The sequence below is a fragment of the Anser cygnoides genome, chromosome 32 (assembly GCF_040182565.1).
Source record: "Anser cygnoides isolate HZ-2024a breed goose chromosome 32, Taihu_goose_T2T_genome, whole genome shotgun sequence".
Lineage (NCBI taxonomy): Eukaryota > Metazoa > Chordata > Aves > Anseriformes > Anatidae > Anser > Anser cygnoides.
Window position 1 is genome coordinate 2,955,041 of NC_089904.1, and position 28,000 is coordinate 2,983,040.

The following is a 28,000-nucleotide window of genomic DNA, read 5'->3' on the forward strand; positions in this document are numbered from 1 at the left end:
TTCCCCCCCCCCCCCCCCCCCCCGGGGCCGCCTCCCTCCGCCCGCCCCCGGGGGCGCCGCGGTCCGGTCCCCCCCCCTCCGATGCCCCCCGGTCCCCCCACACCCTGCGGGTCCCAGGAAGGAAGCGCCGGGGCCGCAGCCCACGGGAGCGGGCGGGGCAGGTGCGCCCCGAAGGCGGACACCGGGGGGGGCACCGGGAGGGCACCGGGGGGCCCGCACGGAGTCGGCAGCGAACGACGGCGGCCGCGGGTGGAGGGCACCGGGCCCCGCCGCGCCGCTCCCCCGGGGCCGTGGGGTTCCGGGGGTTCCCCCCCCCCCGGTTCTGTCCCCCCCCCCCGCCGCACGTGCGCCCGGTGCCGCCCCGCCCCGCCCCGCCGGGCCGTGATGTCAGCGGGGCCGGGCCGCGGCGGGAGCGCGGGCACCGGGACGGGGCTGAGCGGCGGCGGCGGGACCTGACCCCAGCCCGGCCCCGGCAGGTACCGGCACCGGCACCGACGGGGCGGGCGGGGACACCGGCGGGATGGGCGGGGACCGGGCGGGACGCGGGGGGACCGGCACCGGTACCGGGATGCGCCGGCCCCGCCCGGGGGGACCCGCACGGCATCGCGCTGACGGGAACCGGGCGGAACCGGGCCGGGAACAGGGCCGCCCGCGAGCACCGGGCGGGGAACGGCGGCACCGGGCGAGGAACGGGAAGGAAGCGGCGCCGGCTGGGCACGGCCCCGGCTGCGGCCCCGGGGAGCGGCGCCCGGTGCCGCCGTTCCCGGCCCCGTTCCCGGCCCCGTTCCCGGTCCCCTTGCTCTCGGCGCAGCCCCCGGGCGCGGCGGGTTCCGGGACTCCAAGCTCCGGTGCCGGTCCCGATCCCGTCCCGCCGCCCCCACCGGGGCTCCCGGGAGCGGCGGGAGGAGGCAACCGGGCACCGGGCGGTGCGCGGCGGAACCGAAAGGCCCGGCCGGGCCGGGGGGGGGGGGGGACCCCGCCGTGCATCCCGGCCCCGCCCGCCCCGGTGCCGGGCGCCGCCGCCTCCCACCTGCGCGCCCCGGAGCCGTCCCGGCGCTCGGTGCCGCCCCCTACGGGACCGACGGCGGGACCCGGCGCGGCGCCGGCACCGGGACGGGCTGGGGGCGCCCCCCGGTGTGTCCCCCACCCCCGGGTAGCAGCCGCCCAGCCCCGGGCGCGAGCGGCCCCGTTACTCCCGGCGGTGGCACCGGGAGGAGGAGCGGGGGGGGCGCAGCCCGGGGCTGCCGGTGGCCGGGGAGGGGCCTTTCGGGGGGGCTGCCCCGGCCCAGCCCCGCGGCCCCCCCGCGGCCCCGCTCCGTGCCCGTTACTAAATAAGGGAAGCGGCTGCTGCGCCGGGGGGGTCCCGGGGGCTGCGCCCGGCCTCGGGGCTCCCCGGGGGGGGGGTCCGATGCTGGGGAGGGGGGGGGGGGACAGATGGGGGCCCGGAAAGCATCGTGACGCACCCAAGGGTGCTACAGGCGGGGACGTTCGGCCCGCGTTTGGGTCCCATCTGGGGGGTTTTGGGGTGGGGGGTGCCGTGCGTGCCCCCCTCCATCGCCCCCAGCCCGGTGCGGGGCGGGGGCCGCCATCACCGGCCCTGCCCGGGCACCGCTTGCCGCCTGCTCCCCGGTGCCACGCAGGGTGCAAAGCTCAGCCCTCGCCCTCGGGGACGGCGCCGCCGCGGCTGGGCCGCCCACGTGTGGCGCGGGCGTGGGGCCGGGGGGGGGCCGTGGGTGGGTGGCACCCGTGGGTGAGCGTGCACCCTTGGGCGAGCGGCACCCGTGGGCGAGCGGCACCTGCGTGCGAGCAACACCCGTGGGCGAGCGTGCGCCCGTGGCCGAGCAGCACCCACGGATGAGCAGCGCCCGTGGGCGGGTGTCACCCGCCGGCGAGCGGCACCCATGGGTGAGCAGCGCCCGTGGGCGAGCGCAGGAGCCGGATGCGCGCCCGGCAGCGGGACGCACGCGGCCCAGGGGTGCGGAGGCGGCGCGGGTGCAAGCGTCTGCGCCCGCCTGCCTGCCCCGCGTGCCCGCTGTCGGGGGGCGCTGGGGAAGCGGCTGCCTGCGGGTTGTTTTTTTATTGGGGGGGGGGCACACGCACGTGCCCGGGCGCCGCCGCCCACGTGCCCCCGCTCCCGCCCACGGTGGCACCCGGCCGCCCGCGCGCCCTCCCCGCGGTGCCAGCGCCCGCCGTGCCGGCGCCTGGAGCCAGCTGCCGCCATGAATTAGTAATGGCCACGGCGGGGTGGGGAGGGCCCGGGGGGGGGGGGGGGGCTTTGCGAGGCCGGGGAGCTGCGGCCGGCGAGGCGAGGCGATGCTCAGCCCTGGGGCTGTGGCCGGGGTGGGGTGGGGGGGCGGCCGGTACCACCCCTCGTGCTCATCGTCGTCGTCCCCCCCCCCGGCTGCGGCGGCGGTGGCTCGAAGCCGGTGGCCGTCCCCTGCTCGGCGCTCGGCCGTCCCCACGCTGCGGTTGAACCCCCCCTATCTGCTCCCCCCATGGGGCTGTGCTGGGGCAAATGGTGGGGCGGCGGGCGGGGGGGTGGAAGGGGGGGGCCCCCGCTGTGCCCCCACCGCAGCCCTCGCCCCGCAGGCAGCGCCCGCCAGCCGGCAGCCATGGAGGAGAGCCCGGAGTGGGGCACGCTGAGCCCCGAGGAGTTCGCCCACCTCCAGAAGTACCTGGACTGTGAGTTGGGGGGGGACGGGGACGGGGGGGGGCATGGCGTCGGGTGCACCCCCGCGTGCGCGTGTTGGGGGCAGCTTCGCACGCGTGGCGGTGGCTTTGCGCGCATGGGCCGGCCGCGTGCGTGAGCACCCATGGGCGCGTGGGCACCCCCGTGCCTCGTCCGCGCGTGCGCGCCCCGGAGCGGCCTCGCACGCGCCTCTGCCCCCAGACAGCAGCAAGAAGGTGCAGGACGTGCTGCGGGACTTCTACGGAGACGGGGCCCTGTCCCAGCACCTGCAGGGAGAGGTGGGTCCCGGTGGGGGGCCAGGGGCCGCACGCTGCCCCCCCCCGGCGCTTCCCCAACCCCTCTGTGCCCCCCCCCCTCCCAGTGCGTGGACTTCGAGGGCTTCAGGCTGTTCCTGCAGAGCTACCTGGAGGCGACTGACGTCCCCGAGGCGCTGTGCCGCCACCTCTTCATGTCCTTCCAGAGCACGGCCCCCGGGCAGCCGGGTGAGGGATGGGGGGGGGACGGGGATGGGGGACAGGAGGGGCCACCGGGAGGGCCCACGGGGCTCAGCGCCGCTCAGCACCGTCTGTCCCGGCAGGCAGCGGCCTCGTCTGCGTTAACGACGTCTCCTGCTACTTCTCGCTGCTGGAGGGCGGGCGCCCCGAGGACAAGCTGGAGTGTGAGTGGGGGGAGCCTGCGGGGGGAGGGCTGGGGGGGCTGCCCCCATCTCACCCCCTTGTGCTCCCCCCTCCCCCCCCAGTCACCTTCAAGCTCTATGACAAGGACGGGAACGGGCTCCTGGACAGCTCAGTGAGTGATGGGGGATCGGGGGGGGGCACAGGACGGGTTCCCCCCGGGCCCCTTCCTGACGCTCGGCGCCGCAGGAGGTGGAGCGGATCATCACCCAGATGATGCGGGTGGCCCAGTACCTGGACTGGGACGTCACGGAGCTGAAGCCGGTGAGCGGGGCTGGGGTCACGGCCCCCCCCCCGACCCCTCACATCTCCCCCCACCCCCCTCAGCCCTTGTGTCCCCCCCCCGCCCCCCCCCAGATCCTGCAGGAGATGATGCGGGAGATCGACTACGACGGCAGCGGGACGGTGTCGCTGGCCGAGTGGCTGCGCGGCGGCGTCACCAACATCCCGCTGCTGGTGCTGCTGGGCCTGGAGGTGGTGAGTGGGGGCGTGGGTGGGGGCAGGCTGGGCCGGGACCCCCCCCCGACCCCTCTGACACCTCCCCCCGCCTCCGGCTGTCCCCAGCACATGAAGGACGACGGGCAGCACATGTGGCGCCTGAAGCACTTCAACCGCCCCGTGTACTGCAACGTGTGCGAGACGCTGCTGGTCGGGCTGCGCAAGCAGGGGCTGTGCTGCACCTGTGAGCGGGGTGGGGACGGGGTGGGACGGGACAGGGACGGGATGGGGACGGGACAGGGATGGGGACGGGGACAGGACAGGGGTGCGGTGGGGACAGGGATGGTTGTGGGATGGGGGTGGGGATGGGACGGGGACTTACGGGGACAGGGTTGGGATGGGGACAGGGACCTGATGGGGGTAGGATGGGGACGGGGATGGGACAGTGGTGCAGCGGGGACAGGGATGGTTGGGGGATGGGGATGGGGATGGGGGTGGGATGGGGACCTGATGGGGACAAGACTGGGACGGGATGGGGACAGGGACCTGACGGGGACAGGGATGGGACAGGGAAGGGGACAGGGACCTGACGGGGACAGGACTGGGGTGGGGACGGGATGGGGACAGGATGAGGGCGGGGATGGGACGGGGACGGGGACGGGATGGGGACGGGGACGGGATGGGGACGGGGACGGGATGGGGACAGGACAGGGATGGGGACGGGGACAGGACAGAGGTGCGGTGGGGACAGGGATGGTTGTGGGATGGGGATGGGACGGGGACTTACGGGGACAGGGTTGGGATGGGGACAGGGACCTGATGGGGGTAGGATGGGGACGGGGATGGGACGGTGGTGCAGGGGGGACAGGGATGGTTGGGGGATGGGGATGGGGATGGGGCGGGGACCTGATGGGGACAAGACTGGGATGGGATGGGGACAGGGACCTGATGGGGACAGGACGGGGACAGGACTGGGGTGGGGACGGGATGGGGACACAGATGGGATAGGGATGTGGACAGGGACCTGATGGGGGTAGGATGGGGACGGGGATGGGACAGTGGTGCAGCGGGGACAGGGATGGTTGGGGGATGGGGGTGGGGATGGGACGGGGACCTGATGGGGACAAGACTGGGATGGGATGGGGACAGGGACCTGATGGGGGTAGGATGGGGACAGGATGGGGACAGGGACCTGACGGGGACAGGACTGGGGTGGGGACGGGATGGGGACAGGATGAGGGCGGGGACGGGACGGGGACGGGGACGGGATGGGGACGGGGACGGGATGGGGACGGGGACGGGATGGGGACAGGACAGGGATGGGGACGGGGACAGGACAGGGGTGCGGTGGGGACAGGGATGGTTGGGGGATGGGGATGGGACGGGGACTTACGGGGACAGGGTTGGGATGGGGACAGGGACCTGATGGGGGTAGGATGGGGACGGGGATGGGACAGTGGTGCAGGGGGGACAGGGATGGTTGGGGGATGGGGATGGAACGGGGATGGGATGGGGACCTGATGGGGACAAGACTGGGACGGGATGGGGACAGGGACCTGATGGGGGTAGGATAGGGACGGGATGGGGACAGGGACCTGACGGGGACAGGACTGGGGTGGGGACGGGATGGGGACAGGACAGGGATGGGGACGGGGACAGGACAGGGGTGCGGTGGGGACAGGGATGGTTGGGGGATGGGGATGGGGCGGGGACCTGATGGGGACAAGACTGGGACGGGGTGGGGACAGGGACCTGACGGGGACAGGGATGGGACAGGGAAGGGGACAGGGACCTGATGGGGACCTGACGGGGACAGGACTGGGGTGGGGACGGGATGGGGACAGGGACCGGGAGGTGCTGGGATGGGGCCGGGACGGGGGGGGGGGGCGCGGGGTGACCCGGGCCGGGCCCAGCCCCACTGCTCAGCCCCAGCTGTGGCGGGAGGCCCCGCCCCCTCCAGCTGTGCGCGAGGCCCCGCCCACTTCTGGGGGCGGAGCCACGACGTGAGCCCCACCCACCTCGAAAGCCGATTGGCGCCCGGCTGGAGGCGGCGGTGGCGTGATTGGCTGGCGGGTGGGGCCAGGCGGTGGGCGGTGCCTCGTTACGCCCCGCCCACCCCACCCCCGTTTGGCCCCGCCCCCAGTCTGCAAGTTCACGGTCCACGAGCGCTGCGCCCGCAAGGCGCCCCCCAGCTGCATCAGCACCTACGCCAAGTCCCGCAAGGAGGCCGGCGTGAGTGCCGCCCGTCCGTCCGTCCGGCTGTCTGTCCGTCCATCCATACATCTGTCCGTCCATCCATCCGTCTGTCCGTCCATCCCGTCTGTCCACCCGTCCATCTGTCCATCCATCCGTCCGTCTGTCCGTCCATCCCGTCCGTCCATCCGTCTGGCTGTCCGTCCATCCCGTCTGTCCACCCGTCCATCCGTCCGTCCGTCTGGCTGTCCGTCCATCCCGTCTGTCCACCCGTCCATCTGTCCATCTGTCCGTCCACCCGTCCGTCTGTCCATCCGTCCATTTGTCCATCTGACTGTCCATCCATCCGTCCGTCTGTCCGTCCATGCCATCCATCCCGTCCGTCCATCTGTCTGTCCATCCATCCCATCTGTCCACCCGTCCGTCTGTCCATCCGTGTGTTTGTCCATCCAACTGTCCGTCTGTCCATCCGTCTGTCCGTCCATCCGTCCGTCTGTCCATCCATCCGTCCATCCGTCCGTCCATCCGTCCGTCTGTCCGTCCATCTGTCCATCTGTCCGTCCGTCCATCCGTCCGTCTGTCCATCCATCCGTCCATCCGTCCGTCCATCCGTCCATCCATCGTCCGTCCATCCGTCCGTCCATCCGTCCGTCCATCCGTCCATCCGTCCGTCCATCCGTCCGTCTGTCCATCCGTCCGTCTGTCCATCCGTCCGTCCATCTGTCCGTCTGTCCGTCCATCTGTCCATCTGTCCGTCCGTCCATCCGTCCGTCTGTCCATCCATCCGTCCATCCGTCCGTCCATCCGTCCATCCATCGTCCGTCCATCCGTCCGTCCATCTGTCCGTCCATCCGTCCATCCGTCCGTCCATCCGTCCGTCTGTCCATCCGTCCGTCTGTCCATCCGTCCGTCTGTCCGTCCATCCCCTCTGTCCGTCCGTCCATCCCGTCCATCCATCTGTCCGTCCGCCCGTCTGTCCGTCCATCCGTCCGTCTGTCCGTCCGTCCCTCGCCCTGCCCGCTCACCCGTCGTCCGTCGCTCCGCCCGCCCTGGCCGCCCGTCTCGCCTTCCACTCGTCCGTCGGTCCGCTTGTCCCCGTCTGTCCGTCCGCTCTCCTGTCGCTCCCTGTGTTTACCTGACCGCCTTGCCGTCCGTCTGTCTGTCCGTACCCCCCCCGGTCCGTCTGTCCGTCCACACATCCCCCCCCCCCACCCGCTGCCCCCCAGGTCCAGGCCCACGTCTGGGTGAAGGGCGGCTGCGAGGCCAGCAAGTGCGGCCGGTGCCAGAAGAAGATCCGGAGCTTCCAGAGCCTGACGGGGCTGCACTGCGTCTGGTGCCACCTCAAGGTGGGGGGGGGGGACGGGGGGGGGACGGGGGGTGGGGGGGGGCACAGGGCGGCCGAAGGTGGTCCCGACCCCGCGCCGTGCCCCCAGATCCACGAGGAGTGCCTGGCCGCCGTGCCCCCCGCCTGCGACTGCGGGCTGCTGCGGGACCACATCCTGCCCCCCTCCGCCATCTACCCCGTGGTGCTGGTGAGCGCAGGGCTGGGGGGGGCGCTGCGGGGGGGGGCACTCCTGGGTGGGGACGCGGCCGTGACCCCCCCCCGGTGCTCGCAGGAGCGGCAGAACAGCCAGAAGGACGGGAGCGGGACGCCGGGAGAGGAGGGACCCCAGGTCTTCACCACCCCCGAGGGACAGGCGCTGCGGGTGAGCAGTGCCCCCCCCCCAAAATATCCATGTGCGCCCCCCCCCCCCCCCAATATCTGCGTGCCCCCCCCGCCCCCATGTCTACGTCTCACCCCCCCCACCCCGCAGGTCAGCCCCGTGCCCGACACCCACCCGCTCCTCGTCTTCGTCAACCCCAAGAGCGGAGGGAAGCAGGGGAGAGGTGAGGGGCTGGGGGGCGCTGGGCTCACCCCGGACCCCCCCACCCCCCAAAAAAAAGGAGAAGGGGGGGGGCCCCCCTGGCCCCCCCCCAGCCCAGCGCCCCTCTCCCGCAGGGTGCTCCGTAAGCTCCAGTACCTGCTGAACCCGCGGCAGGTCTACAACCTGCAGCAAGGAGGACCCAACCCCGGGTGAGGAGGGGGCTGCGGTGAGTGCCGGGGAGGGGGGGGGGGCAGCCCTGTCCTGACCCCCCCCCCCCCCATCCCTAAATCCCCCCCTTCTCTCCCCCCAGCCTCAATTTCTTCCGCGACGTGCCGGATTTCCGCGTCCTGGTGTGCGGCGGGGATGGCACCGTGGGCTGGATCCTGGATGCCATCGGTGGGTCCGGCCCCACCCGGGGGGGGTCATACGTGCCTGGGACCCCCCCTCAAACCCCCCCAACGTCCCCCCCATTCTGACCGTGCTTCTCCTCGCAGACAAGGCCAACCTGCCCCGGCGGCCCCCCGTGGCCGTGCTGCCCCTGGGGACCGGCAACGACCTGGCCCGGTGCCTGCGCTGGGGCGGAGGTGAGCAGGGGGCGCGAGGGGGGGCCCCGCGTGCCCGTCCCTCTCCCCCCCCCCGCTGTCCCTACCGTGCCCCCCCCCCCCCCAGGCTACGACGGGGAGAACCTGGTGAAGATCCTGAAGGACATCGAGGGCAGCAGCGTGGTGCAGATGGACCGCTGGCACCTGCGGGTGCTGCCCGCCAGCCCCGCCGAGGCGGGCGACCCGGTGCCCTACGAGATCATCAACAACTACTTCTCCATCGGGGTGGTGCGTTTGGGGGCGGGGGGGGGGGGGCAGGGGGTTTTGGGGCGGGGGGGGGGCACGGCTTCACAACCCCTCCCGCGCCATGCTCTGTGCCCCCCCCCCCAGGACGCCTCCATCGCGCACCGCTTCCACGTCATGCGGGAGAAGTACCCCGAGAAGTTCAACAGCAGGTGGGCGCAGCGGGGCGGGCCCCAAACGTGCCGATCCCCAAAGCGTGCCCCCCCACCCCCCCACCCCAAACGTGCCGTGCCCCCCCCCCCCAGGATGAAGAACAAGCTGTGGTACCTGGAGTTCGCCACCTCCGAGACCCTCTTCGCCACCTGCAAGAAGCTCAAGGAGTGCCTGAGCATCGAGGTGAGCCCCGGCCCCGCCGCGGCACCGTGCTGTCCCCCCGCCGCCCTGCCCTGATGTCTGTCTGTGTGTGTCCCCCCCGCCCCCCCCCCCCAGTGCTGCGGGACCCCCCTGGAGCTGCGGGGAGCGCTGGCGGGGGTGGCGGTGCTCAACATCCCCAGCATGCACGGAGGCTCCAACCTCTGGGGCGAGACCAAGCGGCCGCTGGGCGAGGCGAGGAGGGCGCCCGGTGCCGAGCAGCCCCCAGCCATCACCGACGCCGAGACCCTCAAGACCTGCGTGCAGGGTGCGTGTGTGCGTGGGGGGAGGTCTGGGGGTGCGAGGATGTCCCCCCCGCACCCGGGGCTGGCGCTGTCCTGACCCCCCGCCCCCCCCCCCCCAGACCTGAGCGACCAGCGGCTGGAGGTGGTGGGGCTGGAGGGGGTGCTGGAGATGGGGCAGATCTACACGGGGCTGAAGAGCGCGGGCACGCGGCTGGCCAAGTGCTCCGAGATCACCCTGCGGTGAGCCGGGGAGGCTGGGGGGGCTGGGGGGGGCGCGGGCTGTGCCCCGCGGGGGCCGGGGGCTTGGGTGCTAACCGAGGCCGGGGGGGGGGGGTCTGCTTCTTGCAGGACGCTGAAGCCCCTCCCCATGCAGATCGATGGAGAGCCCTGGATGCAGCCACCCTGCACCGTGCGTGCCCCCCCTCCCCGTGGTGCTAGTCCCCCCAGCCCCCTCTGAGCCCCCCCCAGTCCCCTTTGACCCCCCCCTCCGAGCCCCCCCACCCCCTCTGAGCTCCCCCCCCCCAGCCCAGCCCTCGTCCTCTCGCTCGCAGATCAAGATCACCCACAAGAACCAGGCGCCGATGCTGATGGCCCCCCCGCCGCGCTCCTCCAGCTTCTTCGGCCTCAAGAAGGGCCCCGTGGAGGCCTGAGGGGGCCGGAGCCCCCCCCCCCCCCTCCACCTCCTGCGCTGCGCCCCAGGCGGGGGCCATGGACCAAAGGCCTGACCAGGGGCAGGCACCACGCTGCCCCCCCCCCCCATATTACACCCACAGGGTGCTCCGGGGTGGGGGCAGCTGGACGGACCCCCCCCAGGGGCAGTTGGAGGAGGGCTGCACCATGCCCCCCCACCCCAACATCCCTGTGTGCCGCCCCAGCTGGAGCCCCCACCCTGCTGGGCTCCCCCCTGTGCCCTATTTATTACCCCCCCCCCCCCCCGCCCCGCATTTCAAGTGCCTCTTGCAGTAATAAAGCCGGCGGCGAGACGGGCGCTGGGCTGTGCCTCTCCTGGGGGGCTCAGCCCTGGCCCCCCCGCCCCCCCCCCCCATGCAACCAGACAAAGCAGGGGCTGAGCTGAGCCTTTATTCATGTCACCGGGGGCACGCGGACCCCCCCCGGCTCCTGGGGGCTCGGGCCAGGTGGGGGGGCGTAGTGGTTGAGGGGGGGGGGCGTGGATCCCCGCAGCCCCTACACGGCGTTGGCGCGGAGCAGGGGGCTGCTCTCGCCGCTGGGGGCCCCCCCGAAAACCTGGCGCAGCAGTAGGCGGAGGGTGGCACCGGGGGGCAGCCAGCCCCGGGGGCAGGGGGCCGGGGGGGCCGCGGCCAGCAGCAGGCTGTACTTCACTCGGCTGTGGGGCAGAGAGGGGGTTAGCACGGGGGGGGTGAGCCCCCCATATTGGTGTCCCCTCCCCATTTTCTGGTGCCCCCCCCCCGGCCAGGCTCACCGGTAGGTGTAGGCGGCGGTGCCCAGGGCGGCGGCGATCAGCACCAGCCCCACGGTGAGCGTGGTCCTGCCAGCGGCCGGGGCTGCGCCTGGGGCAGAAGCAGCTGAGCATCCCCGACCCCCCCCCCCCCCCCAAACCCTGCCGCCTCCCCCCCACCCCCCCCCCAATCCCCAGCCCCGGTCCCACCTCCGACGGCCACGCGGGTGCTGGCCACGGCCAGGCCGTTGCCGTTGGCCAGGGAGACGTTGAGGCAGTAGAGGCCGGACTGGTTGAAGTCCTGGCGCAGCAGCAGCTGGCAGCCGGGCGCCGGCGCCACGGCCGAGCACGTCCGCGTCTGCGCCATCTGGCACTCGGCATCCGCCACCACGGTGCACACCTCCTCGGGCAGGCTGCCGGAGGGGGGGTCGGGGAAGGGGTCAGCAGGGCCCCCCCCCCCCCCCCAGGCACCCATCACGGCCCCACGGCGTGGGTCCTGCGCTGCCCCCCCCCCTTGCTTGCGCCCCTCGGCCCCGCGCCAGCCCTGGGCGCTGCCTCCAAGCCGGCCCCAGCTCGTGATCGCGGTCCCCACGCCGCCCCAGCTCCAGGGCATCGTGTCCGAGCTGACCCCATCCCCGTGGCTGGGGTGTGGTCCCCACCCGGTCCCCAGCTGCACCCCAGGGTCCCCCACCCCATTCCCAGCTCCAGACCAAGGTCCCCACCCTGTTCCCAGCCGCTAACCTGGGTCCCATTCATCACCCCCGAGCCGTCCCCAGCCCTGGCACCGTCCCCAGCTCCGGTGCGTTGTCCCCACGCCGTCCCCAACTCCAGCCCCGGCCCCCAGCTGCCCTCACCTCCCCTCGCACGTCACCGTCAGCTCCACGCTGTTCCCGCTGCCCACGGGCTCCACGGGCACCACCTGCACGATGGCCATGCTCTCGACGCCCTCTGCAAGGGGACGCGGAGTCAGAGCAGGGCCGGCCCCTCCGGGTCCCCTCCCCGGTCCCCGGCACTCACGGACGATGTCGAGCTGGGTGGAGAAGGTGCCGTAGCGGTACAGGACGCAGCCTGTGGGCCCAGCCGCGGGCGCCTGGCGCTTCACCAGCACCAGGGGCTCGCCGGGGGTGGCCGTGGCTCCATCCGTGGCTCCGTCCGTGGCTCCCGCTGTCGCTCCCGCTGTGGCTCCCACTGTGGCTCCCACTGTGGCCTCAGCTACGGATTCAGCTGTGCCCCCAGCCGTTGCTCCAGCTGTGGCTGTCACCACGTCCCCAGCTGTGGCTGCAGCCGTGTCCCCAGCCGTGTCCCCAGCCGTGTCCCCAGCCGTCACCGCGCCTGCAGGGGACCCAGGCAGAGAAGCGGCTGGGGAAGGGCAGGAAGGGACCGAGCTGTCCCCCTCGTAGGACCCCCAGGACGTGGCCCAACCCGCCCTGCCCCACGGGGGCAGCACCCACCTGCAGCCACGGTTCCCCCCGCAGCCGTGGGGGCCGCGGTGCCCAGCACATCCCCAGCTGGGGACACAGAGGCAAGGAGCAGGGGGTCTGCGGTGGTGGCAGCAGGGTCCGTAGCGGCTGCTGCGCCAGCCGCCGCGGTGCTGAGCACCAGGACAGGGACGGGCTCGGTAGCAGCAGGATCCAAAGGCGCAGCCACTGATGCCGCCGTGGACTCTGGTGGCTCCCCAGAACCTGCGGGTGCTGAGGTGCCGGGTGCCACAGCGGTTCCAGGTGCTGCGGCAGTGCCGGACCCTGCAGCAGTGCCCGGTGCCGCAGCGGTGCCAGATCCCGTAGCGGTGCCGGCGGTGGGACCCGCTGGCTGCGTGGCCGTGGGTCCCCCCGAGGGCGCCAGCCCGGTGGTGGGGTCCACAATGGGGGGCACGGAGGTGCCGCAGGTGCTGAGCGGGATGGCCGCCTGCAGCACCAGGCGGGCGGCGAAGGACCCGGCCTGCAGGTAGGTGTGGGTGACGACGGCGCTGCGGGAGATGAGGGTGCCGCTCTGGTCCCCGAAGTCCCACGAGTAGGAGATGTCGGCGTCACGCAGGTAGCGGCTGGGGTCGTGCAGCCGCACGCTGAAGGCCACGGGGTGGTTGCGCACGAAGCGCCCGCCGCCCGCCGCCTGCACCTGCGCCACGTCCACCGCCAAGGGCACCTGGTCTGGGGTCGCGCAGGCGCCGTCAGCTCGGCCGCCGCCGGTGCCGCCGTGTCGCCGTCATCCCTGCCCCATGCCCGGCGCCTACCTGTGATGCTGAACTGGGAGCTGGCGCGGCCGATGGGGACAAACTTCTGGCGGCCGCGGTAGTGGTAGACGACCACCTCCATGGTGTAGGAGCCCAGGGCCACCCCGTCCGTCCCCACCGTCAGCTGGGACGCGGCGCCGTCCACCACCTGCCAGTAGCGCCCTGCGGGGACGGCACGGCTCAGGCGCCGGCCGCGGGGACGCCGCGGTACCGGGGAGCGGGGACACGGTGCCGGCCTCACCCCACGTCCACCACACGTAGACGAATTTTCCGCGCTTGCCCCAGGCGCTGCGGGGAAAGGGCTGCCCGTCGGGGAAGACGCCGTCCGAGCCCTCGGCCAGCTGCTCCGGGAAGACGGGGTCGCCCTGCGTGACGCGGGTGCCTGCGGGGACCAGAGGCTGAGAGTGGCACGGGGGTGGCCACGGCCCCCACCAGGGACGGGGCAGGGGGCGTCAGGGGGGCGCTGACCGTTGACGGTGCAGTTCTGGCTCCACACCACGCGGCCGTCGGGCAGCGCCGTCTGCGTGCTGGGGAAGCGCAGGGCGATGGAGAAGGTGGCCTTGGCGCCCGCCATGGTGGGGGCGTCGTTGCTGATGTCGAAGGTGACGTCACCGCCTGTCGGGCACCGGTTTGGGGTGGTTCAGGGACTGGCGCCGCAGGCAGCGTCCCCGTTCCCCCCCCCCGTACCCACCTCGCCAGCAGTCCCTCTGCCGCGCCGTCCCCTCCTGCCACGGCCGGTACAGCCCCGAGTCCCAGCTCCGGAACGCTGCCGGTCGCCCGCTCCACGTCTGGCTCCGGCCGCGGCTCCGGCCACCGGCTCCTGCGGGAGGAGAAGGGCCAAGGACGCACGTGGCACCCCCGGGGCTCCCGGCTGGGTCCTCTTTTGGAGCCCCAGGGGACACGTGACGGACTCAGGCTGCGGCGCGGGGCAAAGCCCATCACATGGCGCTGGGCGCTGCCCAAAGCCCCTTCATGTGACTCTCAGCTGAGCCGGCCGCAGCACGGGGCGAGCGCTCCCCCCGTGCCCCCCGCTCGGGGGTGGGCAGCCCCCAGCCCCCATCTCAGCCCCATCCGCTGCAGCGTGGGGACCCCGTGGGGACACACGAGGACGGGGATCCCCTGAGCAGCCCCTGTCCCGGGGGAGCCCCCATGCAGCGGGACGGGACCCCCGTGCTGGCAGGGGGGGGCGCGCCCCGGTGCAGACCCCACCCCGGGGGGCAGCGGGGGCTGATCCTGCTCCCACTCCAGCAGGCTCCCAGCACCAACCCCTCCATCCCCTCCCTGCTCGGGGGTCCCCGGGGTACCAGGGGCTGCCTCTCGCAGCCGGGACCACCCCATAGAGACCCCCGCTCCCATCGGGGCCCCGGCAGCCGCAGCCCCCAGCCCCGCTTACGGTGCTGCGCCGTGGCCAGGGCCAGGAGGGCCCCCAGCAGCGCGATGGCCCCGTGCACCCGCATGCTCCGGCCGCTCTCTTCTCGCCTCCTTGCGCTCGGGCTCCCGGGAGAGGCGAAGGCAGCGGCGGCGGGGGGATAAGAAGGGGTCTCCTTTGCATAGCCCCTCCCTGCGGGACGGCCCCGGCGGGGCTGCGGGTGGGCACGTGTGTGCGCGTGTGTGCATGCGTGTGCACACGTGTGTGTCCGCAGCCCCATGCTCCCTCCCGGCCTGGTCACACGCTCCTGGACCTGGCTCCGTCCGGGCAGGCAGGGGCTCGGGGCAGGCTGGGACCTCTCCGGGGGGCTCGGGGCAGGCTGGGACCCCTCTGGGGGGCTCGGGGCAGCTTCTCCCCTCGCCCTGCAGCCGCTGCTGCCCCACGCTCGTGGCACCGCGGTTCCCAGGCCAGGTGCTGGGTGCAGCGGGGAGCTGGGACGCGGCCCCCAAGTCCCCCATGGGATGTGGCACATCCCCATGGGACACCCGTCTGCTTTGGGGGCATTGCAGATCTGTCCCCAGCACAGCCCAGGGCAGGACCTTGGGGTCCTAAGAGCGCCCATGTGGCACCACGTGTGTGGGGCCGTGTCCGTGGGACCGTGTCCGTGGGACCGTGTGTGTGACACGGTGTCTGGGGGACCGTTCGCATGGGGTCTGCGCCTGTGACCCAGTGTCTGGGGGACCACGTACGTGACGCCGTGTCCGTGGGATCGTGTCTGTGGGGTCGTGCATGTGACACCGTGCCCATGGGAGCACGCGCGTGGGGGCCGTGTGCGTGACACTGTGCCCACAGGATGTGTCCGTGGGACTACGCATGTGACGCGGTGTCTGTGGGACCGTGTCCGTGGGGCCGTGCGTGTGACGCCGTGTCCGCAGGACCACGTGTGTGACACCGTGTCCGTGGGGCCGTGCGTGTGACGCCGTGTCCGTAGGACCACGTGCGTGACACCGTGTCCGTGGGGCCGTGCGTGTGACGCCGTGCCCGTAGGACCACGTGCGTGACACCGTGCCCGTGGCGTTGTGTCCGCGGGATCGTGGGTGTGATACCACGCCCGTGGGGCCGTGCCTGCGGCACCGCGTCCGTGGCGCCGTGTACCTGACGCTGTGCCCGTGGCACTGCGGGCACGCCCGGCACCGCGCGCACAGGACCGGGGGCGACCCCCGAGCCCAACCGCGGTGCCGGGGGGACGCGGCCGGGCCCCACCCGCGAGGACCCGCTCCGTGGGCAGCGCCCCCCCGCGGCCGGCGCCGGCCCCTTTAAGGGATCTCCCGCGCCGCCCGCCCGCTCGGCCAATGGGGCGGCGCGGGGGGCGTGGCCGGCGGAAGGCGGGAAGAGGCGGGGGCGGGGCCGGCCGCCTTGTGGCGCGCCGCAGGGAAGCGGCGGCCGCGATCGTTCCGCGCCGGGCCCGGGACCGCCGGGAGCGCCCCCCCCCCCCCCCCCCCTCGGGGTTTCCCCCCCCCGGGGCCGCCCATGGAGAACTTCCAGAAGGTGGAGAAGATCGGGGAGGGCACCTACGGCGTCGTCTACAAGGCCCGGAACAAGGTCACGGGGGAGGTGGTGGCGCTCAAAAAGATCCGCCTGGACACGTGAGCGGGGGGCACCGGCACCGGGGGGGGGGGTTACCGGCACCGGGGGGGGGGCTCAGCCCGGCTGCCCCCGCAGGGAGACCGAGGGCGTCCCCAGCACGGCCATCCGGGAGATCTCGCTGCTGAAGGAGCTCAAGCACCCCAACATCGTCAAGTCAGCGGGGGGGGGGGGAACCGGGGGGGGGGGGGGGGGGGGGGCGGGACCGGGGAGGGGACCGGGGAGGTGGAGGAACCGTGGGGGGAGGAAACGCCGGGGTGTGGGGGGGGGAGGTATTGGGGAGGGGGGAACCAGGGGAGGGGGTGGTGTTGAGGGGGGGGGGTACCGAGGGGGGTGGGATGTGGAGTGTGGGGGGGGGGGGGGGCAGGTGCCCCAGTGGGTCCTTGGCTGGGGGGGGGGTCTGGGATCCGGGGGGGGGCAGTTCTGGGGGCTGTGGGGGGGCAGGGGGGGGGCAGGAGGCTGTGGGGGATCAGTACTGGGGGGCTGGGGGCTGGGGGGGGCAATGGGGGGGTCTGGGGCATGGGGGGGGCAATACCGGGGGTCTGGGGAATGGGGGGAGGCAGTGGGGGGGTCTGGGATTTGGGGGGGGGTAAGTACCAAGGGCTGGAGGCTGCGGGGGGACAGGACGGGGGGTCTGGGGGGGGGTGGCAGTACCAGGGTCTGGAGGCTGTACGGGGCAGTGCTGGGGGGGGGGGGGCGGCGCTGGGGTCTGGCTGTTGGGGGGGGGTGGCAGTGCCAGCCCAGGCCCCCCCCCCGCCCCCCCCAGGCTGCTGGACGTGATCCACACGGAGAACAAGCTGTACCTGGTCTTCGAGTTCCTGCACCAGGACCTGAAGAAGTTCATGGACGACTCCTCCCTCGGCATCGCCCTGCCCCTCATCAAGGTGTGCGGGGTGGGGGGGGGCTCGGGGTGGGGGGGTGGGGGTCAGGGGCAGGCGCTGACCCCCCCCCCCCGGCCCCCCGCAGAGCTACCTGTTCCAGCTGCTGCAGGGCCTGGCCTTCTGCCACGCGCACCGCGTGCTGCACCGCGACCTCAAGCCCCAGAACCTGCTCATCAACGCCGACGGCGCCATCAAGCTGGCCGACTTCGGGCTGGCCCGCGCCTTCGGGGTGCCCCTGCGCACCTACACGCACGAGGTGGGCGCGGGGAATTGGGGGGGGGGACACAAGGGGAGGGGGAGGGCTTGGCTGCATGCCCACCGCGCCCCCCTGTCCCCCCCCCTACCACCCCAGGTGGTGACGCTCTGGTACCGGCCGCCCGAAATCCTGCTGGGCTGCAAGTATTACTCGACCGCTGTGGACATCTGGAGCCTGGGCTGCATCTTCGCCGAGATGGTGAGGGTGGGGGGCTGGGGGGGCTGCGGCTGATTGGGGGGGCAGGGGGGGGAGCAGGGCCACGACCCCCCCCCCCCGCAGTGGCGGCAGCTGCCACCCCTGGGTGTCCCCACGTCGAGGTCGTGTCCCGGTGGCACCTCGGGGGCGCCCTGGGGCAGTGGGGATGTGCCCTGGGGGCGCCAAGGGGACACCGTGGTGGCACCCTGGGGACACCCCAGGCACTGGTGACAGCCCAGGGACACCCAGGATGCCCCCCGAGGACACCAAAGGGGCACCCTGGTGGCACCCTGGGGACACCCCCAAGCCCTGGTGGCACCCTGGGGACACCCATGGCCTGGTCTGGGGACGCCCTGCAGACAAACCCGGACGTGCCCTGGGGACACCCAGCGGGCTTTGTGGTGGCACCCTTGGGACACCCTGGAGACCCCCAGGACCCACCCTAGGGACACCACAGGGACACCCCAGCGTCCCCCAGGACCTACTCCGGGGTCCCCCAGGACCTACCCTGGGGACACCCCAGGAACCCCCCAGGGACCCCCAGGACATATCCAAGGGACCCCCCAGGGACCCCCAGGACTTATCCCAGGCCCCCCCCCAGCCCCCCTTTTCCCACCCCGCTGCACCCCCCCCGGTTTCCCCATCCCACCCCCGACATTTCCACGCGCAGGGGCCGGCGCCCGCCGCGGTCACCGGGGCACAAAGGGGGCTCTGTGGGCGCCGGGGGCGGGGGGGGGACGGACGGACGGACACGACCAACCGGCATCATGTGAGCCCCCAACCCTGGCGCCGTGTCACGGGGCCGGTCACGGGGCCGTTTGATCCCTGCCCCGCGGGGTCCCCGCACCCTAAACCCGACCTCCCCCGGCACCGAGCACCCCCGCGCTGACCCCGGTGCCCCCCCCCCCCCCCACCCCGGACCCCGCAGGTGATGCGGCGCGCGCTGTTCCCGGGGGACTCGGAGATCGACCAGCTCTTCCGCATCTTCCGCACGCTGGGCACGCCGGACGAGGCCGCCTGGCCCGGCGTCACCGCGCTGCCCGACTACAAGCCCACCTTCCCCCGCTGGGCGCGCCAGGATTTGGGCAAGCTGGTGCCGCCGCTGGACGAGGACGGCCACAAGCTGCTGGCGGTGAGCCCCCCTCCCCAAGCCCCTGAGGGGGGTGGGGGGCACCTGGGGGGGGCCGGAGAGCCTCACACCGGTCTCCCCCCCCCCCTGTTTTTCTTCCCCGGCCCGCAGCAAATGCTGCACTACGACCCCAACAAGCGCATCTCGGCCAAGGCGGCGCTGCGCCACCCCTTCTTCCACGACGTCACCAAGGTGGTCCCCAACCTGCGCCTGTGAGCGGGGGGGGGGGGGGGACACAGGACAGGGGACCGCCCCTCTGTCCGTCCCCCCCCCCCCCCCCCCCCCCCCCCGCAAGAAGAAGCCCGCAGCACCACGCGCGGAGGTGACGGCACCGGCTCCGGGACCTCCCCACCTCCCCCCCCCAGCTCTGGGACCCCCCCCCCCCCCGAGCTCCTTGCTGGCCCCCCAGGACTGCTCGGGGCAGAGCCCCCCCCCCCAAGGACACAGCCCCCCCCCCGGAGAGGAGCCGCCCCCCCCAGCCAGGGACAGGAGCCCCCCCCCCCCCCCCCCAGCGGCCCCCCCTCACCCTGGTCTCGGCACTTACGGCCCTGCCGGGGGGGGCCCAGCGCCTTCATCCTCCTCCTCCTCCTCCTCCTCCTGTTCCCGCAGCGCGGTGTTGGGGGGGGGGGACACCCCCTGCGTTGCGTGCCCCCCCCCCCCCCCCCCCCCCCCATTTTGTCGTGCCGCGGGGCGTCCCCACTGCCTTTTGTACCCGATAAAGCTCCGCGTGCAGCGCCACCGCCTCTGCTCGGGGGGGTCTGCGCCTGCCCCCCGCTGGGGGACCCCCGGAGTGTGGGGCCCCCCCAACCCCCCCTGTATGTGCCCAGCCCCCCCGTGTCTATAGGGCCGCTGTGTGGCCACCCCGCGTGTGCCCCGTGGGCCCCAGCCGCTCCCGCGGGGCCCTACAGGCCCGTACGTGCCCCGCAGACCCCACAGGTCCCGTCCGTGCTCCCCAGTCCCTTTAAGTCCCTTTGTGCCCCCCCCCCAGGTTCCCTACGTGTCCCACAGGTCCCTATAGGGCCTACGTGCTCCCTGCAGTCACTGTAGGGCCCGTACGTGCCCCCCAGGTCCGTATAGGGCCTGTATGTCCCTCATGGTCCCTGTAGGGCCTTTACGTGCACCCAGGTCCTTATAGGGTCCGTACACATGTTCCCGTGGTCCCTGTAGGGCTCAAGTGTGCATTCAGAGGGACCATACATCCCCCAGAGTCCCTAGAGGGCCCATACATGACACTCAGTCCCTATAGGTTCCATATGTTCACCATAGTCCCTATAGGGCCTATATGTGCCTTGTCTCCATAGGTTCTGTGTGTCCCCCGAGTCGCTATAGGGCCCAAACACATCCCCAGGTCGCTATAGGGTTCATACATCCCCCCAGGTAGGTTCCTACAGGGCCCATACTGGTCCCTATAGGCCCCATATGTGACCCCAGGTCTCCATAGGGCCCATATGTCCCCCCAGGTAGGTCTCTGCAGGGCCCACATCGGTCCCTACAGGCCCCATAGGTGACCCCAGGTCCCTATAGGGCCCATACACATCCCTAGGTCCGTATAGGGCCCATATGTCCCCCCACATAGGTCCATACGGGGCCCACACCAGTCCCTATAGGCCCCATACACAACCCTAAGGTCCGTATAGGGCCCATACACGGCCCCAGGTCCCTATAGGACCCATACGTCCCCCTAGGTGGGTCCCTACAGAGTCCATACTGGTCCCTATAGGCCCTATAGGCGGCCCCAGGTCCCTATAGGGCCCATACAGATCCCCAGGTCCGCATAGGGCCCATATGTCCCCCCAGGTAGGTCCCTACAGGGCCCACACAGGTCTATGGGGTCCATACACGCCCCTATAGGCCCCCCACACGACCCCCGGGGGTCCCCGCAGGCCCCCACGTGACCCCCGCTCCCCGCAGGGCCCCATTGGCTGCGCTGCGCGGGGCGGGGGCGCTGACGCGCCGTCCTCCGCCCCGATTGGCCGAGCCGGGAGGAAGAGGCGGGCCCTCCGCCCCGCCGCGCGGCGCCGATTGGCGGAGCCGGGCCGCGATCCCGCCCGGGCGGGGAGGGCGGGGCCCAGGCGCTGTTTGTGTGCTCGGGCCGCGACGGGAGCCGGGGCCGCCGCAGGTACCGGGGGGGCCGGGCCGGGGCCGCGACCGGAACCGGGAACCGGAACCGGAGAACCGGGACCGGAGAACCGGGGCCTGGGGCTGACTCCGGGCCCCTCCCTGTGAGGCCGCGGCCGCCGCCGGGCCGGGGCGGGGACCCCCGGGGCCCTCCCGGTGCCGCCGCTCCTTGCCCGGCCCCGGGGGGCTCCGGGGCCCGGCTGTGCCCGGGCGGTACCGGGGCGGCACCGGGGCGGGGGGGGGGTGGAGCGCTGCCGGTCCCCAGCGGGTCCCCCCTGAGCCACCGGGGCCGGTACTGGGGGGGGGGGGGGGGCGCCCCGGCGGGGGCTCCGGTGGGGGCGGGCGGGCGGCGCTGCCCCGGCTCGGCGCTCGGTACCGGGGCCTCCGTGCGCCCCCCGGGCTGCCGGGGATGTCCCGGGGGCCCCCGCGCGCTGCTCCGCCACGGGGCCGTGCCCCCCGGTGCCCCCGGTACGCGGCTGGGGGTTACCGGCGGTAACCGGGCCCGGTGTACCGGGGGGGGGGGGGGGCGAGCCGCACGTCCCGCTCCTCCCCCCCGAGCCTCCTCCGGGCCCGCGGTTGGGCCGCAGCGAAGCCGGGTGGCACCGGAAAGCCGTTACCCCGCGGGGCTGGCGCAACCCCGGGGCCCTCCGGGGGCTCGGCCTTGGGGCCCGGTGGCTCTCGGGGCCCGGTGGCTCTCAGCCCCCCGCCGGCGGAGCTCGGCCCCGGGAAGCGCCGCCGCTCGAGCGCCGCTGCGGCACCCATGGGTACCCCCCGGTGGGCGCGGGGCCTTGCTCCGTGGGTCCCCCTCGGCCGGTGCCGGTGCCGGTCCCGGGAGCCGAGCGGCGGGTGCTGAACCCGGGGGGTGCTGGGGGCTGCGGGAGGGCCCCGGGGCGCTACGGGTGGGAGCGTGCACTCCGGGCCCCGCCAGCACCGGTGGGGAAGGGGAACTGGAGGGGAGCTGGCGGCCGGTGGCGTGCCCGGTGTCGGCTCCGCGCCGTCCCCGTCCTGCCCGCAGCTCGGCCGCTGCGCTGGTAAATCTGTGCCGGGGGACCGGAGCTCTACGAGGGGGAATGAAACGGGGGGAGGGGGGGGATAAGATTGGCCCTAAAGAAACCCCAAATCCGGCTCCCTCCAGGCCCGCGCGCTGTGGTGCTCCCCGCGTAGCGACCCCTCGGTGTCCACCGGGTGGGATGCGCCGGGGACCCGCTGGCACCGGGGGGAAACGGGCAGATAAACGGGAGGGATATATAAAAAAAAAAACAACAAAAACAACAACAACAAAAAAAAACCCAAACCGGGCTGAGGAACTTGGAGGCCGGGCCGGGAGTTTGTCTGCAGCCCCTCCTCGGGGCGGGGAGGGAGGCGAAGCAGCCGAGGAATCTGCGCGCCGCAGCCGGAGGGAGCAGCCCCGCCTCCCCCCCCCCCCATGCGGGGCTGCCCCGAGGAGCTGGGGGGGGGGGGGGCTCCCGGGACCCCCCCTGATGTGAGAAGGGGGCTGCCAGGAGCGCGGCCCGCGCCGAGCCTGCGTTGGCCGCGGGAGCTGCGCCTCGTGGGGTGCGGCGCGTCCGCGCCGTGCTGACTGCTCTGCCCCGCTCCGTTCCCCTTCCAGCACTGCCCAGCAGATCGGACGCCAGCGCCCCGCTCCGTGCCGCGGCGTCGCTGCCTTCCCGCTTCGCAGGGCGCGCGGCGCAGCAGCAGCAGCAGCAGCAGCCCGGCCATGACCAGCAGAGGAGCTGCCAGGCCGAATGGGCAGGCCCAAGCTAGCAAAATCTGTCAGTTCAAGCTGGTGCTGCTGGGTGAGTCGGCGGTGGGGAAATCCAGCCTGGTGCTGCGCTTCGTCAAGGGGCAGTTCCACGAGTACCAGGAGAGCACCATCGGGGGTGAGTCGGCCGGCGGCGCCTGCCCGCGGGGCGCTGCGGTGCCCGGGAGCCAAGCGCTGGGGCCTCGCGGGCTCCCGCAGCCGCCGTCTGCGCGCGTTTTGCCTCGCGCCAGTTTTATTTCCTTCCGACGCGGGCCAGCGTTGGGCCCTGAGCTCGTGCTGGCGGCTGCGATCCGCGGAGAAGCCGCACGAGCGCTTTTGGGGAGAGCCCTGCCCCGCGTCCTCCTGGCGGGGCCAGGCTCTCGCCGCAGTCCCCACGCCTCGGCTGCGGTCTCGCAGCGGCGGTGCCGTGGGGCACGTGGGGCCTGCAGCCGGGGCAGGAGTCCCGCCGGTCCCCCAATAAGCCCCGCCGCTCACCTGGAGCAGCTGCGTGTGCTCCCAGCACGTTGTGGCAGCATGCGAGGGGCCGTGGGCTCCCCGCAAGCCCGGCTCCACGTCCCCCCGGGGCCGTTCGGGTGCAGGCGGGGTGCCGGGGGGCCGGTCGTTGGACGCTAATGCTCCCCTCCCTTCGTCCCTCCCTCCAGCGGCGTTCCTCACACAGTCCGTCTGCCTGGACGACACAACGGTGAAGTTTGAGATCTGGGACACGGCCGGGCAGGAGAGGTACCACAGCCTGGCCCCCATGTACTACCGGGGCGCGCAGGCGGCCATCGTGGTCTACGATATCACCAACCAGGTGAGGGCCCCGGGGCGGCGCCGCAGGCAAGGGGGGTGGCTCGGTCCCTGGCGGGGGGTCCCGGTGAGGTGCCCGCCGGCGCTGCCGCCACCGGATTCGGCCTTGAGCCCCCGCCTCTGCTCGCAGGAAACGTTTGCGCGGGCGAAGACATGGGTGAAGGAGCTGCAGAGACAAGCCAGCCCCAGCATCGTCATCGCCCTGGCCGGCAACAAGGCCGATCTGGCCAGCAAGCGCATGGTGGAGTACGAAGTAAGTGCCGCTCCCGGGCTCCTCGGGGCCGGGGCCGGTTCCCCCCCCCCGTGCCCGCAGCCGCGCTGGGCGGCCGCCGACCCCTCAGCCGGGCGCCGGTGTCTCTTCCAGGAGGCGCAGGCCTACGCAGACGACAACAGCCTGCTGTTCATGGAGACGTCGGCCAAGACAGCGATGAACGTGAACGATCTCTTCCTGGCCATCGGTGAGCCGGGGGGGCTGCGGGGGGGCCGAGCCGGGCTGCGTGGGGCAGAGCTCCCGGGGGTCCTGCCCCATGGCGGCTTTGCGGCAGAGCCGGTGAGCGCAGGGGGAGCTTTTCCCCCCCCGGGAAGCATGGGGGCAGCCGGGGTGTGCCCGTGTGGGTGCGTCCCCATGGTGCTGAGCAGCTCCTGACGCCCCCCCCTGCCTGTTTGCCCCCCCCCCCCAGCCAAGAAGCTGCCAAAGAGCGAGCCCCAGAGCACGAGCGGCGCGGCGGGGAGGAGCAGAGGCGTGGACCTTCACGAGCAGAGCCAGCAGAACAAGAGCCAGTGCTGTAGCAACTGAAGGGCGGCCGGCGGCAGCGGCCCGCGGGCAAGGAAGAGCGAAGCCGTTAACGTCCCCCCCCGCCCCCCCCCGTCCTCCACGCCCCCCTCCGTACCGGCACACCGAGACCCGTCGGAAGCAGCCCCCCCCCCCCCCCCCGAGCTCCGTCTAACTGCACTTTTTAACGCTTCAGAGCCGCTGCCGGAGCCCCGTTACCACCCGACGGCCTGGAACCAGATCCACCGGGGACTTAACTTCCAGAACCGAACTCTTCTTCACTTTGTATGATAGGTGCAGAGAGCGACCGAACTCCCCTTCTGCCCCCCCCCCGCGCCCCCCCTCTCCCGCCTCCCCCTTTGCTTTGGTAAATCCTGCTCTCGGTCCCGCCGGGGACGCGAGGAGGCGGCCGCGGCGCCCTCGGACGTGGGCTTTGTGGCGCGGCGTTGGGAGCAGACCCCCGCGGAGCGGCATTCCCCCCGGGGGGGCTGCCGGGGGGGTTATTTTTATTTTCTTTTTTCCCCCTTCTCTTCCCTCCTCTTTCTTCTGTTTCGCTGCCCCGGGGGGGGGGTGTTGGGGAACCCGCAGTGTCCTTACCTCCTTCCTCGGTGGCCTTTTTTTTTTGCTGGAGGATCGGAAGTGCCTGGGAACCTGTCACAGGGGGAGGGGGGACGCGGGGTGATGGCGGGGACCCCGAGCTCCGACCCCGAGCACCGCCGGTGGCGGGGCCGGCACGCTTGCCCCCCCGGCGGAGCCGTGCAAACCCCCGCCACCGCCTCGGTGTCCCCCCGGTGATCCCGGCCCGGCCGTGCCTCGCCGCCCTCCCTCCGGTTTGTGGGGGCTCAGCTCGCTGGGGGCGGGGGGGCACCGGGCGCTCCCCGGGTTCCTTTCCCTCCTTTGCCCCGGGGACCTCTCCCGGGGGGGCGACCCCGCGGGCGCCTCCGGCTGCGTGCGGCGCCCTTGGGCCGGGGCCAGGCGCCCGTGGCCCTGCGACCATTGCCCCAACCTCGGCTCCCGGCCCAAAGCTGGCGGCGGGGGCACCTGGGGGCTGGGTGGGGGCACCCCTCCGAACCCCCCCCCACCCTCAGCACCCCCCTGTGCCCCTCACCCCCCTGTGCCCCCAGGCTCCCCCCGGGCTGGCAGCGGGGTCCCGGGGCTGGGTCCAGGTCCCGGGGCTGGGTTCAGCCCCCGCAGCCCCCCCCCGGCCGGGCGCCCCCAGCCCCCCGGGGTCGCTGCAGCTCCCCGGGGCCTTTTTCTCACCCCCCCCCCCCCCCCCCTTTCTCCGCTCCTCGCGTCTCCGGTTCGGTTCCTGCCGCCGCCGTGCCCCGGGGGAGCGCCGCCGCCCCGGCGGCCCCTGACGAGAGCGCGGTCCCGGCCGCGGCTGCTGGCTTCGCGGTGTATTTAATGTAAGTAAAGGACAAAACCCACCAAAAAAAAAAAAGAAAAAAAAAAAAAAAAAAGGAAGAAAACCACCCAAAACGCTCCGTCTGCTGCCTGCGGGGGGGCGGGGCGGGGGTGGGCCGGGGGGGGGGGGGGGAGGGGAGGCGGCGGAGCCCGGTACCGGGGCTCTTGGAGCCGGGCCCGGGCCCGCATCCGGCAGCGCCCCGATAGCGCTTATCGGGGGCACCGGGCGGCGCCGCGCCCCGCCCGCGCCGCGGCCCCTTTAAGGCGCGGCCGCCCCCCCCCCCTGCTGCGGGGGGGAGGGGGCGTGGCCATCGGGCGAGGCCCCGCCCCTCGCCCCTCTCTTAAAGCCGCAGAGCGCCCCGAGAGCCCCGCTAACGACGCAGGTGCGGGGAGGGGGGGGGGAAGCGGCACCGGCACCGGGAGGGGCGGGGCGGGAGGGGGACGCCCGGACGGTCCCGGCCCCCGGTGGGCTCCCGGCGGCCGCAGGAGCCGCTCTGACCGCGCCGCTCTCCCCGGCCAGGTCCCGCCGCGATGCTGCTGCTCCGCGCAGTCACCGGGCGCAGGTAGGAGCCGGGCCCGGGGGTCCCGGTGCCGCCCCCCCCCGGGGGTCCCGGTGCCGCCCCCCCCCCCCCCCGGGCCGCCCTCAGCGCCGCTCTCCCCGCAGGCTCCCGCTGCCGCTGCCCCGCCGCGGCTGTTCCCGGACGGGCGCCGCCCGCTTCGCCGCCGGCAGCCCGGGCCCGGGGGGCAGCGGGAGGGCGGCCCCGGTGCTGGCGGCGCTGCTGGGGCTCGGCGCCGTCCTGGCCTACGGAGACCGGAGGCGGCGGGTGAGGAACGCGGGGGGGGGGGGAGCGGGGAGGGGGGCGGCGAGGGAAGGGGACGGGAGGAAGGGGGGGAGCGGGAGGGGAGGGCACGGGGCTCCCCGCGGTGCCGGGACGGGGGGGTACCGGGCTGTCCCGGGGGCACCGGGGGGCGCCGAGCTCCCCGCTGACGGGGCCGGGGTCCCCCAGACCGCCCAGGCCGCCCAGGCCCCCCGGTACCCCCGGTACACGCGGGAGGAGGTGGGGCGGCACCGCTCGCCGCAGGACCGCGTCTGGGTGACCCACGGCACCGAGGTCTTCGACGTCACCGACTTCGTGGAGCTGCACCCGGGGGGCGCCGACAAGATCCTGCTGGCGGCCGGCGGGGCGCTGGAGCCCTTCTGGGCCCTCTACGCCGTCCACAGCCAGCCCCACGTCCTGGAGCTGCTGCGCGAGTACAAGGTGGGCGAGCTCAGCCCCGAGGAGGCGCCGCCGGCCGCCGCCGCCGCCGGCGACCCCTTCGCCGGGGACCCCCCCCGGCACCCCGGGCTGCGCGTCAACAGCCAGAAGCCCTTCAACGCGGAGCCGCCGGCGGAGCTGCTGGCCGAGCGCTTCCTGACGCCCAACGAGCTCTTCTTCACCCGCAACCACCTGCCGGTGCCGGCGGTGGACCCGGGCTCCTACCGGCTGCGGGTGGAGGGCCCGGGGGGCCGGGCGCTGTCGCTGTCGCTGCCGGAGCTGCGCAGCCGCTTCCCCAAGCACGAGGTGACGGCCACGCTGCAGTGCGCCGGCAACCGCCGGGCCGAGATGAGCCAGGTCCGCCCCGTCAAGGGGCTGCCGTGGGACATCGGGGCCATCAGCACGGCCCGCTGGGGCGGCGCGCGGCTGCGCGACGTCCTGCTGCACGCCGGCTTCGAGGAGGAGCGGGAGGGCGAGTGGCACGTCTGCTTCGAGGGGCTGGACGCCGATGCCGGGGGGGCCCCCTACGGCGCCTCCATCCCCTACGGCCGCGCCGTCAGCCCGGCCGCCGACGTGCTGCTGGCCTACGAGATGAACGGCGAGGAGCTGCCCCGCGACCACGGCTTCCCCGTGCGCGTGGTGGTGCCCGGCGTGGTGGGCGCCCGCAGCGTCAAGTGGCTGCGGCGGGTGGCCGTCAGCCCGGCCGAGAGCCCCAGCCACTGGCAGCAGAACGACTACAAGGGCTTCTCCCCCTGCGTGGACTGGGACACGGTGGACTACAAGACGGCGCCCGCCATCCAGGAGCTGCCGGTGCAGTCGGCCATCACCCACCCGCGCCCCGGGGCGGCGGTGCCGGCGGGGGAGCTGACGGTGAAGGGCTACGCCTGGAGCGGCGGCGGGCGCCCGGTGGTGCGGGTGGACGTCTCGCTGGACGGCGGGCGCACGTGGCGGGTGGCGCGGCTGTCGGGCGAGCGGCCCCCGCCGGGGCGCGCCTGGGCCTGGGTGCTGTGGGAGCTGCAGGCGCCGGTGGCGGCGGGCGCGGAGCTGGAGATCGTCTGCAAGGCGGTGGACGGCAGCTACAACGTGCAGCCCGACAGCGTGGCGCCCATCTGGAACCTGCGCGGGGTGCTCAGCAACGCCTGGCACCGCGTCCGGGTCTCCGTCCGCGACTGAGGGCCGCGGCCCCGCCGCTTGCCTTTCTCCCGCCCCCTCGCGTGCGCGGCCGCGCCGCCGGCGGCTCGAAGGTCGCCGCTTTACAGCCCGCGACGTGTGAAAGTGGCTCCATAAAGATTGCGCAGCTTTTATGGACTCGCTGCTGCTGCTGCTGCTTCCCCGGGGCAGGGTCGGGGATGGCCTCAGGGGACCCCGCAGCCCCCCCCCAGCCCCCGTACCCCCCAGCACCCCGCAGCCCGCTGTGCCTCTGCCCCAATGTCCCAGGACCCCCGCCCCTCGCCCCCCCCCCCCCCCCCGGCCCTTTG

The 28,000-nt window shown here is 73.8% G+C and overlaps 5 protein-coding genes across 7 annotated transcripts; 4 read left to right on the plus strand and 1 right to left on the minus strand.

The window, feature by feature from the left end:
- Positions 1-136: 136 nt before the first annotated feature.
- Positions 137-10,263, plus strand: DGKA (diacylglycerol kinase alpha). The gene is made up of 24 exons (XM_066985558.1): positions 137-161; positions 2,590-2,682; positions 2,891-2,967; positions 3,051-3,171; positions 3,267-3,347; positions 3,429-3,478; positions 3,553-3,627; positions 3,721-3,840; positions 3,928-4,045; positions 5,945-6,033; positions 7,221-7,340; positions 7,428-7,526; positions 7,611-7,700; positions 7,809-7,881; positions 7,978-8,068; positions 8,170-8,255; positions 8,354-8,443; positions 8,529-8,689; positions 8,792-8,856; positions 8,950-9,040; positions 9,134-9,323; positions 9,420-9,540; positions 9,649-9,709; positions 9,852-10,263. The coding sequence occupies exons 2-24, from the start codon at positions 2,613-2,615 to the stop codon at positions 9,948-9,950; spliced, it is 2,238 nt and encodes a 745-aa protein (XP_066841659.1). The 5' UTR covers positions 137-161; positions 2,590-2,612; the 3' UTR covers positions 9,951-10,263.
- A 101-nt stretch (positions 10,264-10,364) lies between these two features.
- On the minus strand, positions 10,365-15,628 carry PMEL (premelanosome protein). The gene is made up of 11 exons (XM_066985489.1): positions 14,341-15,628; positions 13,639-13,767; positions 13,416-13,562; positions 13,189-13,329; positions 12,948-13,109; positions 12,169-12,864; positions 11,735-12,049; positions 11,572-11,665; positions 10,928-11,130; positions 10,742-10,829; positions 10,365-10,645 (listed from the first exon to the last, which is right to left on the minus strand). Exons 1-11 carry the CDS (start codon positions 14,936-14,938, stop codon positions 10,486-10,488), a joined length of 2,733 nt encoding a protein of 910 aa, XP_066841590.1. The 5' UTR covers positions 14,939-15,628; the 3' UTR covers positions 10,365-10,485.
- Positions 15,629-15,802: 174 nt separating this feature from the next.
- On the plus strand, positions 15,803-19,154 carry CDK2 (cyclin dependent kinase 2). Its single transcript, XM_066985540.1, has 7 exons — positions 15,803-15,962; positions 16,039-16,116; positions 16,727-16,844; positions 16,927-17,097; positions 17,194-17,295; positions 18,221-18,424; positions 18,533-19,154. Exons 1-7 carry the CDS (start codon positions 15,847-15,849, stop codon positions 18,635-18,637), a joined length of 894 nt encoding a protein of 297 aa, XP_066841641.1. The 5' UTR covers positions 15,803-15,846; the 3' UTR covers positions 18,638-19,154.
- Positions 19,155-20,420: 1,266 nt separating this feature from the next.
- Positions 20,421-24,033, plus strand: RAB5B (RAB5B, member RAS oncogene family). The gene is made up of 6 exons (XM_066985549.1): positions 20,421-20,540; positions 22,149-22,419; positions 22,943-23,094; positions 23,221-23,343; positions 23,455-23,548; positions 23,771-24,033. Exons 2-6 carry the CDS (start codon positions 22,257-22,259, stop codon positions 23,884-23,886), a joined length of 648 nt encoding a protein of 215 aa, XP_066841650.1. The 5' UTR covers positions 20,421-20,540; positions 22,149-22,256; the 3' UTR covers positions 23,887-24,033.
- A 1,106-nt stretch (positions 24,034-25,139) lies between these two features.
- SUOX (sulfite oxidase) lies at positions 25,140-27,830 on the plus strand. Of its 3 annotated transcripts, none has more exons than XM_066985506.1 (4): positions 25,140-25,268; positions 25,787-25,829; positions 25,931-26,090; positions 26,274-27,830. In XM_066985506.1, exons 2-4 carry the CDS (start codon positions 25,798-25,800, stop codon positions 27,693-27,695), a joined length of 1,614 nt encoding a protein of 537 aa, XP_066841607.1. In that variant the 5' UTR covers positions 25,140-25,268; positions 25,787-25,797; the 3' UTR covers positions 27,696-27,830. The 3 variants fall into 3 exon arrangements, with proteins under 3 accessions (XP_066841607.1, XP_066841608.1, XP_066841606.1); XM_066985505.1 differs by lacking the exon at positions 25,140-25,268 and adding an exon at positions 25,556-25,649; XM_066985507.1 differs by lacking the exon at positions 25,931-26,090 and having other exon boundaries at positions 25,243-25,268.
- The last annotated feature ends 170 nt before the right edge of the window (positions 27,831-28,000 follow it).

Coding starts and splice junctions, on each gene's coding strand:
- CDK2 (XM_066985540.1), top strand. CDS start 15,847: ATGGAGAACTTCCAGAAGGTGGAGAAGATCGGGGAGGGCACCTACGGC. Junction 15,963..16,038: donor AAAAAGATCCGCCTGGACAC/GTGAGCGGGGGG, acceptor CTGCCCCCGCAG/GGAGACCGAGGGCGTCCCCA. Junction 17,296..18,220: donor GCTGCATCTTCGCCGAGATG/GTGAGGGTGGGG, acceptor CGGACCCCGCAG/GTGATGCGGCGCGCGCTGTT.
- RAB5B (XM_066985549.1), top strand. CDS start 22,257: ATGACCAGCAGAGGAGCTGCCAGGCCGAATGGGCAGGCCCAAGCTAGC. Junction 23,095..23,220: donor TCTACGATATCACCAACCAG/GTGAGGGCCCCG, acceptor CTCTGCTCGCAG/GAAACGTTTGCGCGGGCGAA. Junction 23,344..23,454: donor AGCGCATGGTGGAGTACGAA/GTAAGTGCCGCT, acceptor TGTCTCTTCCAG/GAGGCGCAGGCCTACGCAGA.
- PMEL (XM_066985489.1), bottom strand. CDS start 14,938: ATGGGCGCTCTTAGGACCCCAAGGTCCTGCCCTGGGCTGTGCTGGGGA. Junction 11,131..11,571: donor ACGGTGACGTGCGAGGGGAG/GTGAGGGCAGCT, acceptor CCCCTCCGGCAG/CCTGCCCGAGGAGGTGTGCA. Junction 10,830..10,927: donor CACCCGCGTGGCCGTCGGAG/GTGGGACCGGGG, acceptor CTTCTGCCCCAG/GCGCAGCCCCGGCCGCTGGC.
- SUOX (XM_066985506.1), top strand. CDS start 25,798: ATGCTGCTGCTCCGCGCAGTCACCGGGCGCAG. Junction 25,830..25,930: donor CGCGCAGTCACCGGGCGCAG/GTAGGAGCCGGG, acceptor CTCTCCCCGCAG/GCTCCCGCTGCCGCTGCCCC. Junction 26,091..26,273: donor ACGGAGACCGGAGGCGGCGG/GTGAGGAACGCG, acceptor GGGGTCCCCCAG/ACCGCCCAGGCCGCCCAGGC.
- DGKA (XM_066985558.1), top strand. CDS start 2,613: ATGGAGGAGAGCCCGGAGTGGGGCACGCTGAGCCCCGAGGAGTTCGCC. Junction 4,046..5,944: donor GCAGGGGCTGTGCTGCACCT/GTGAGCGGGGTG, acceptor CCCCGCCCCCAG/TCTGCAAGTTCACGGTCCAC. Junction 7,527..7,610: donor CCATCTACCCCGTGGTGCTG/GTGAGCGCAGGG, acceptor CGGTGCTCGCAG/GAGCGGCAGAACAGCCAGAA.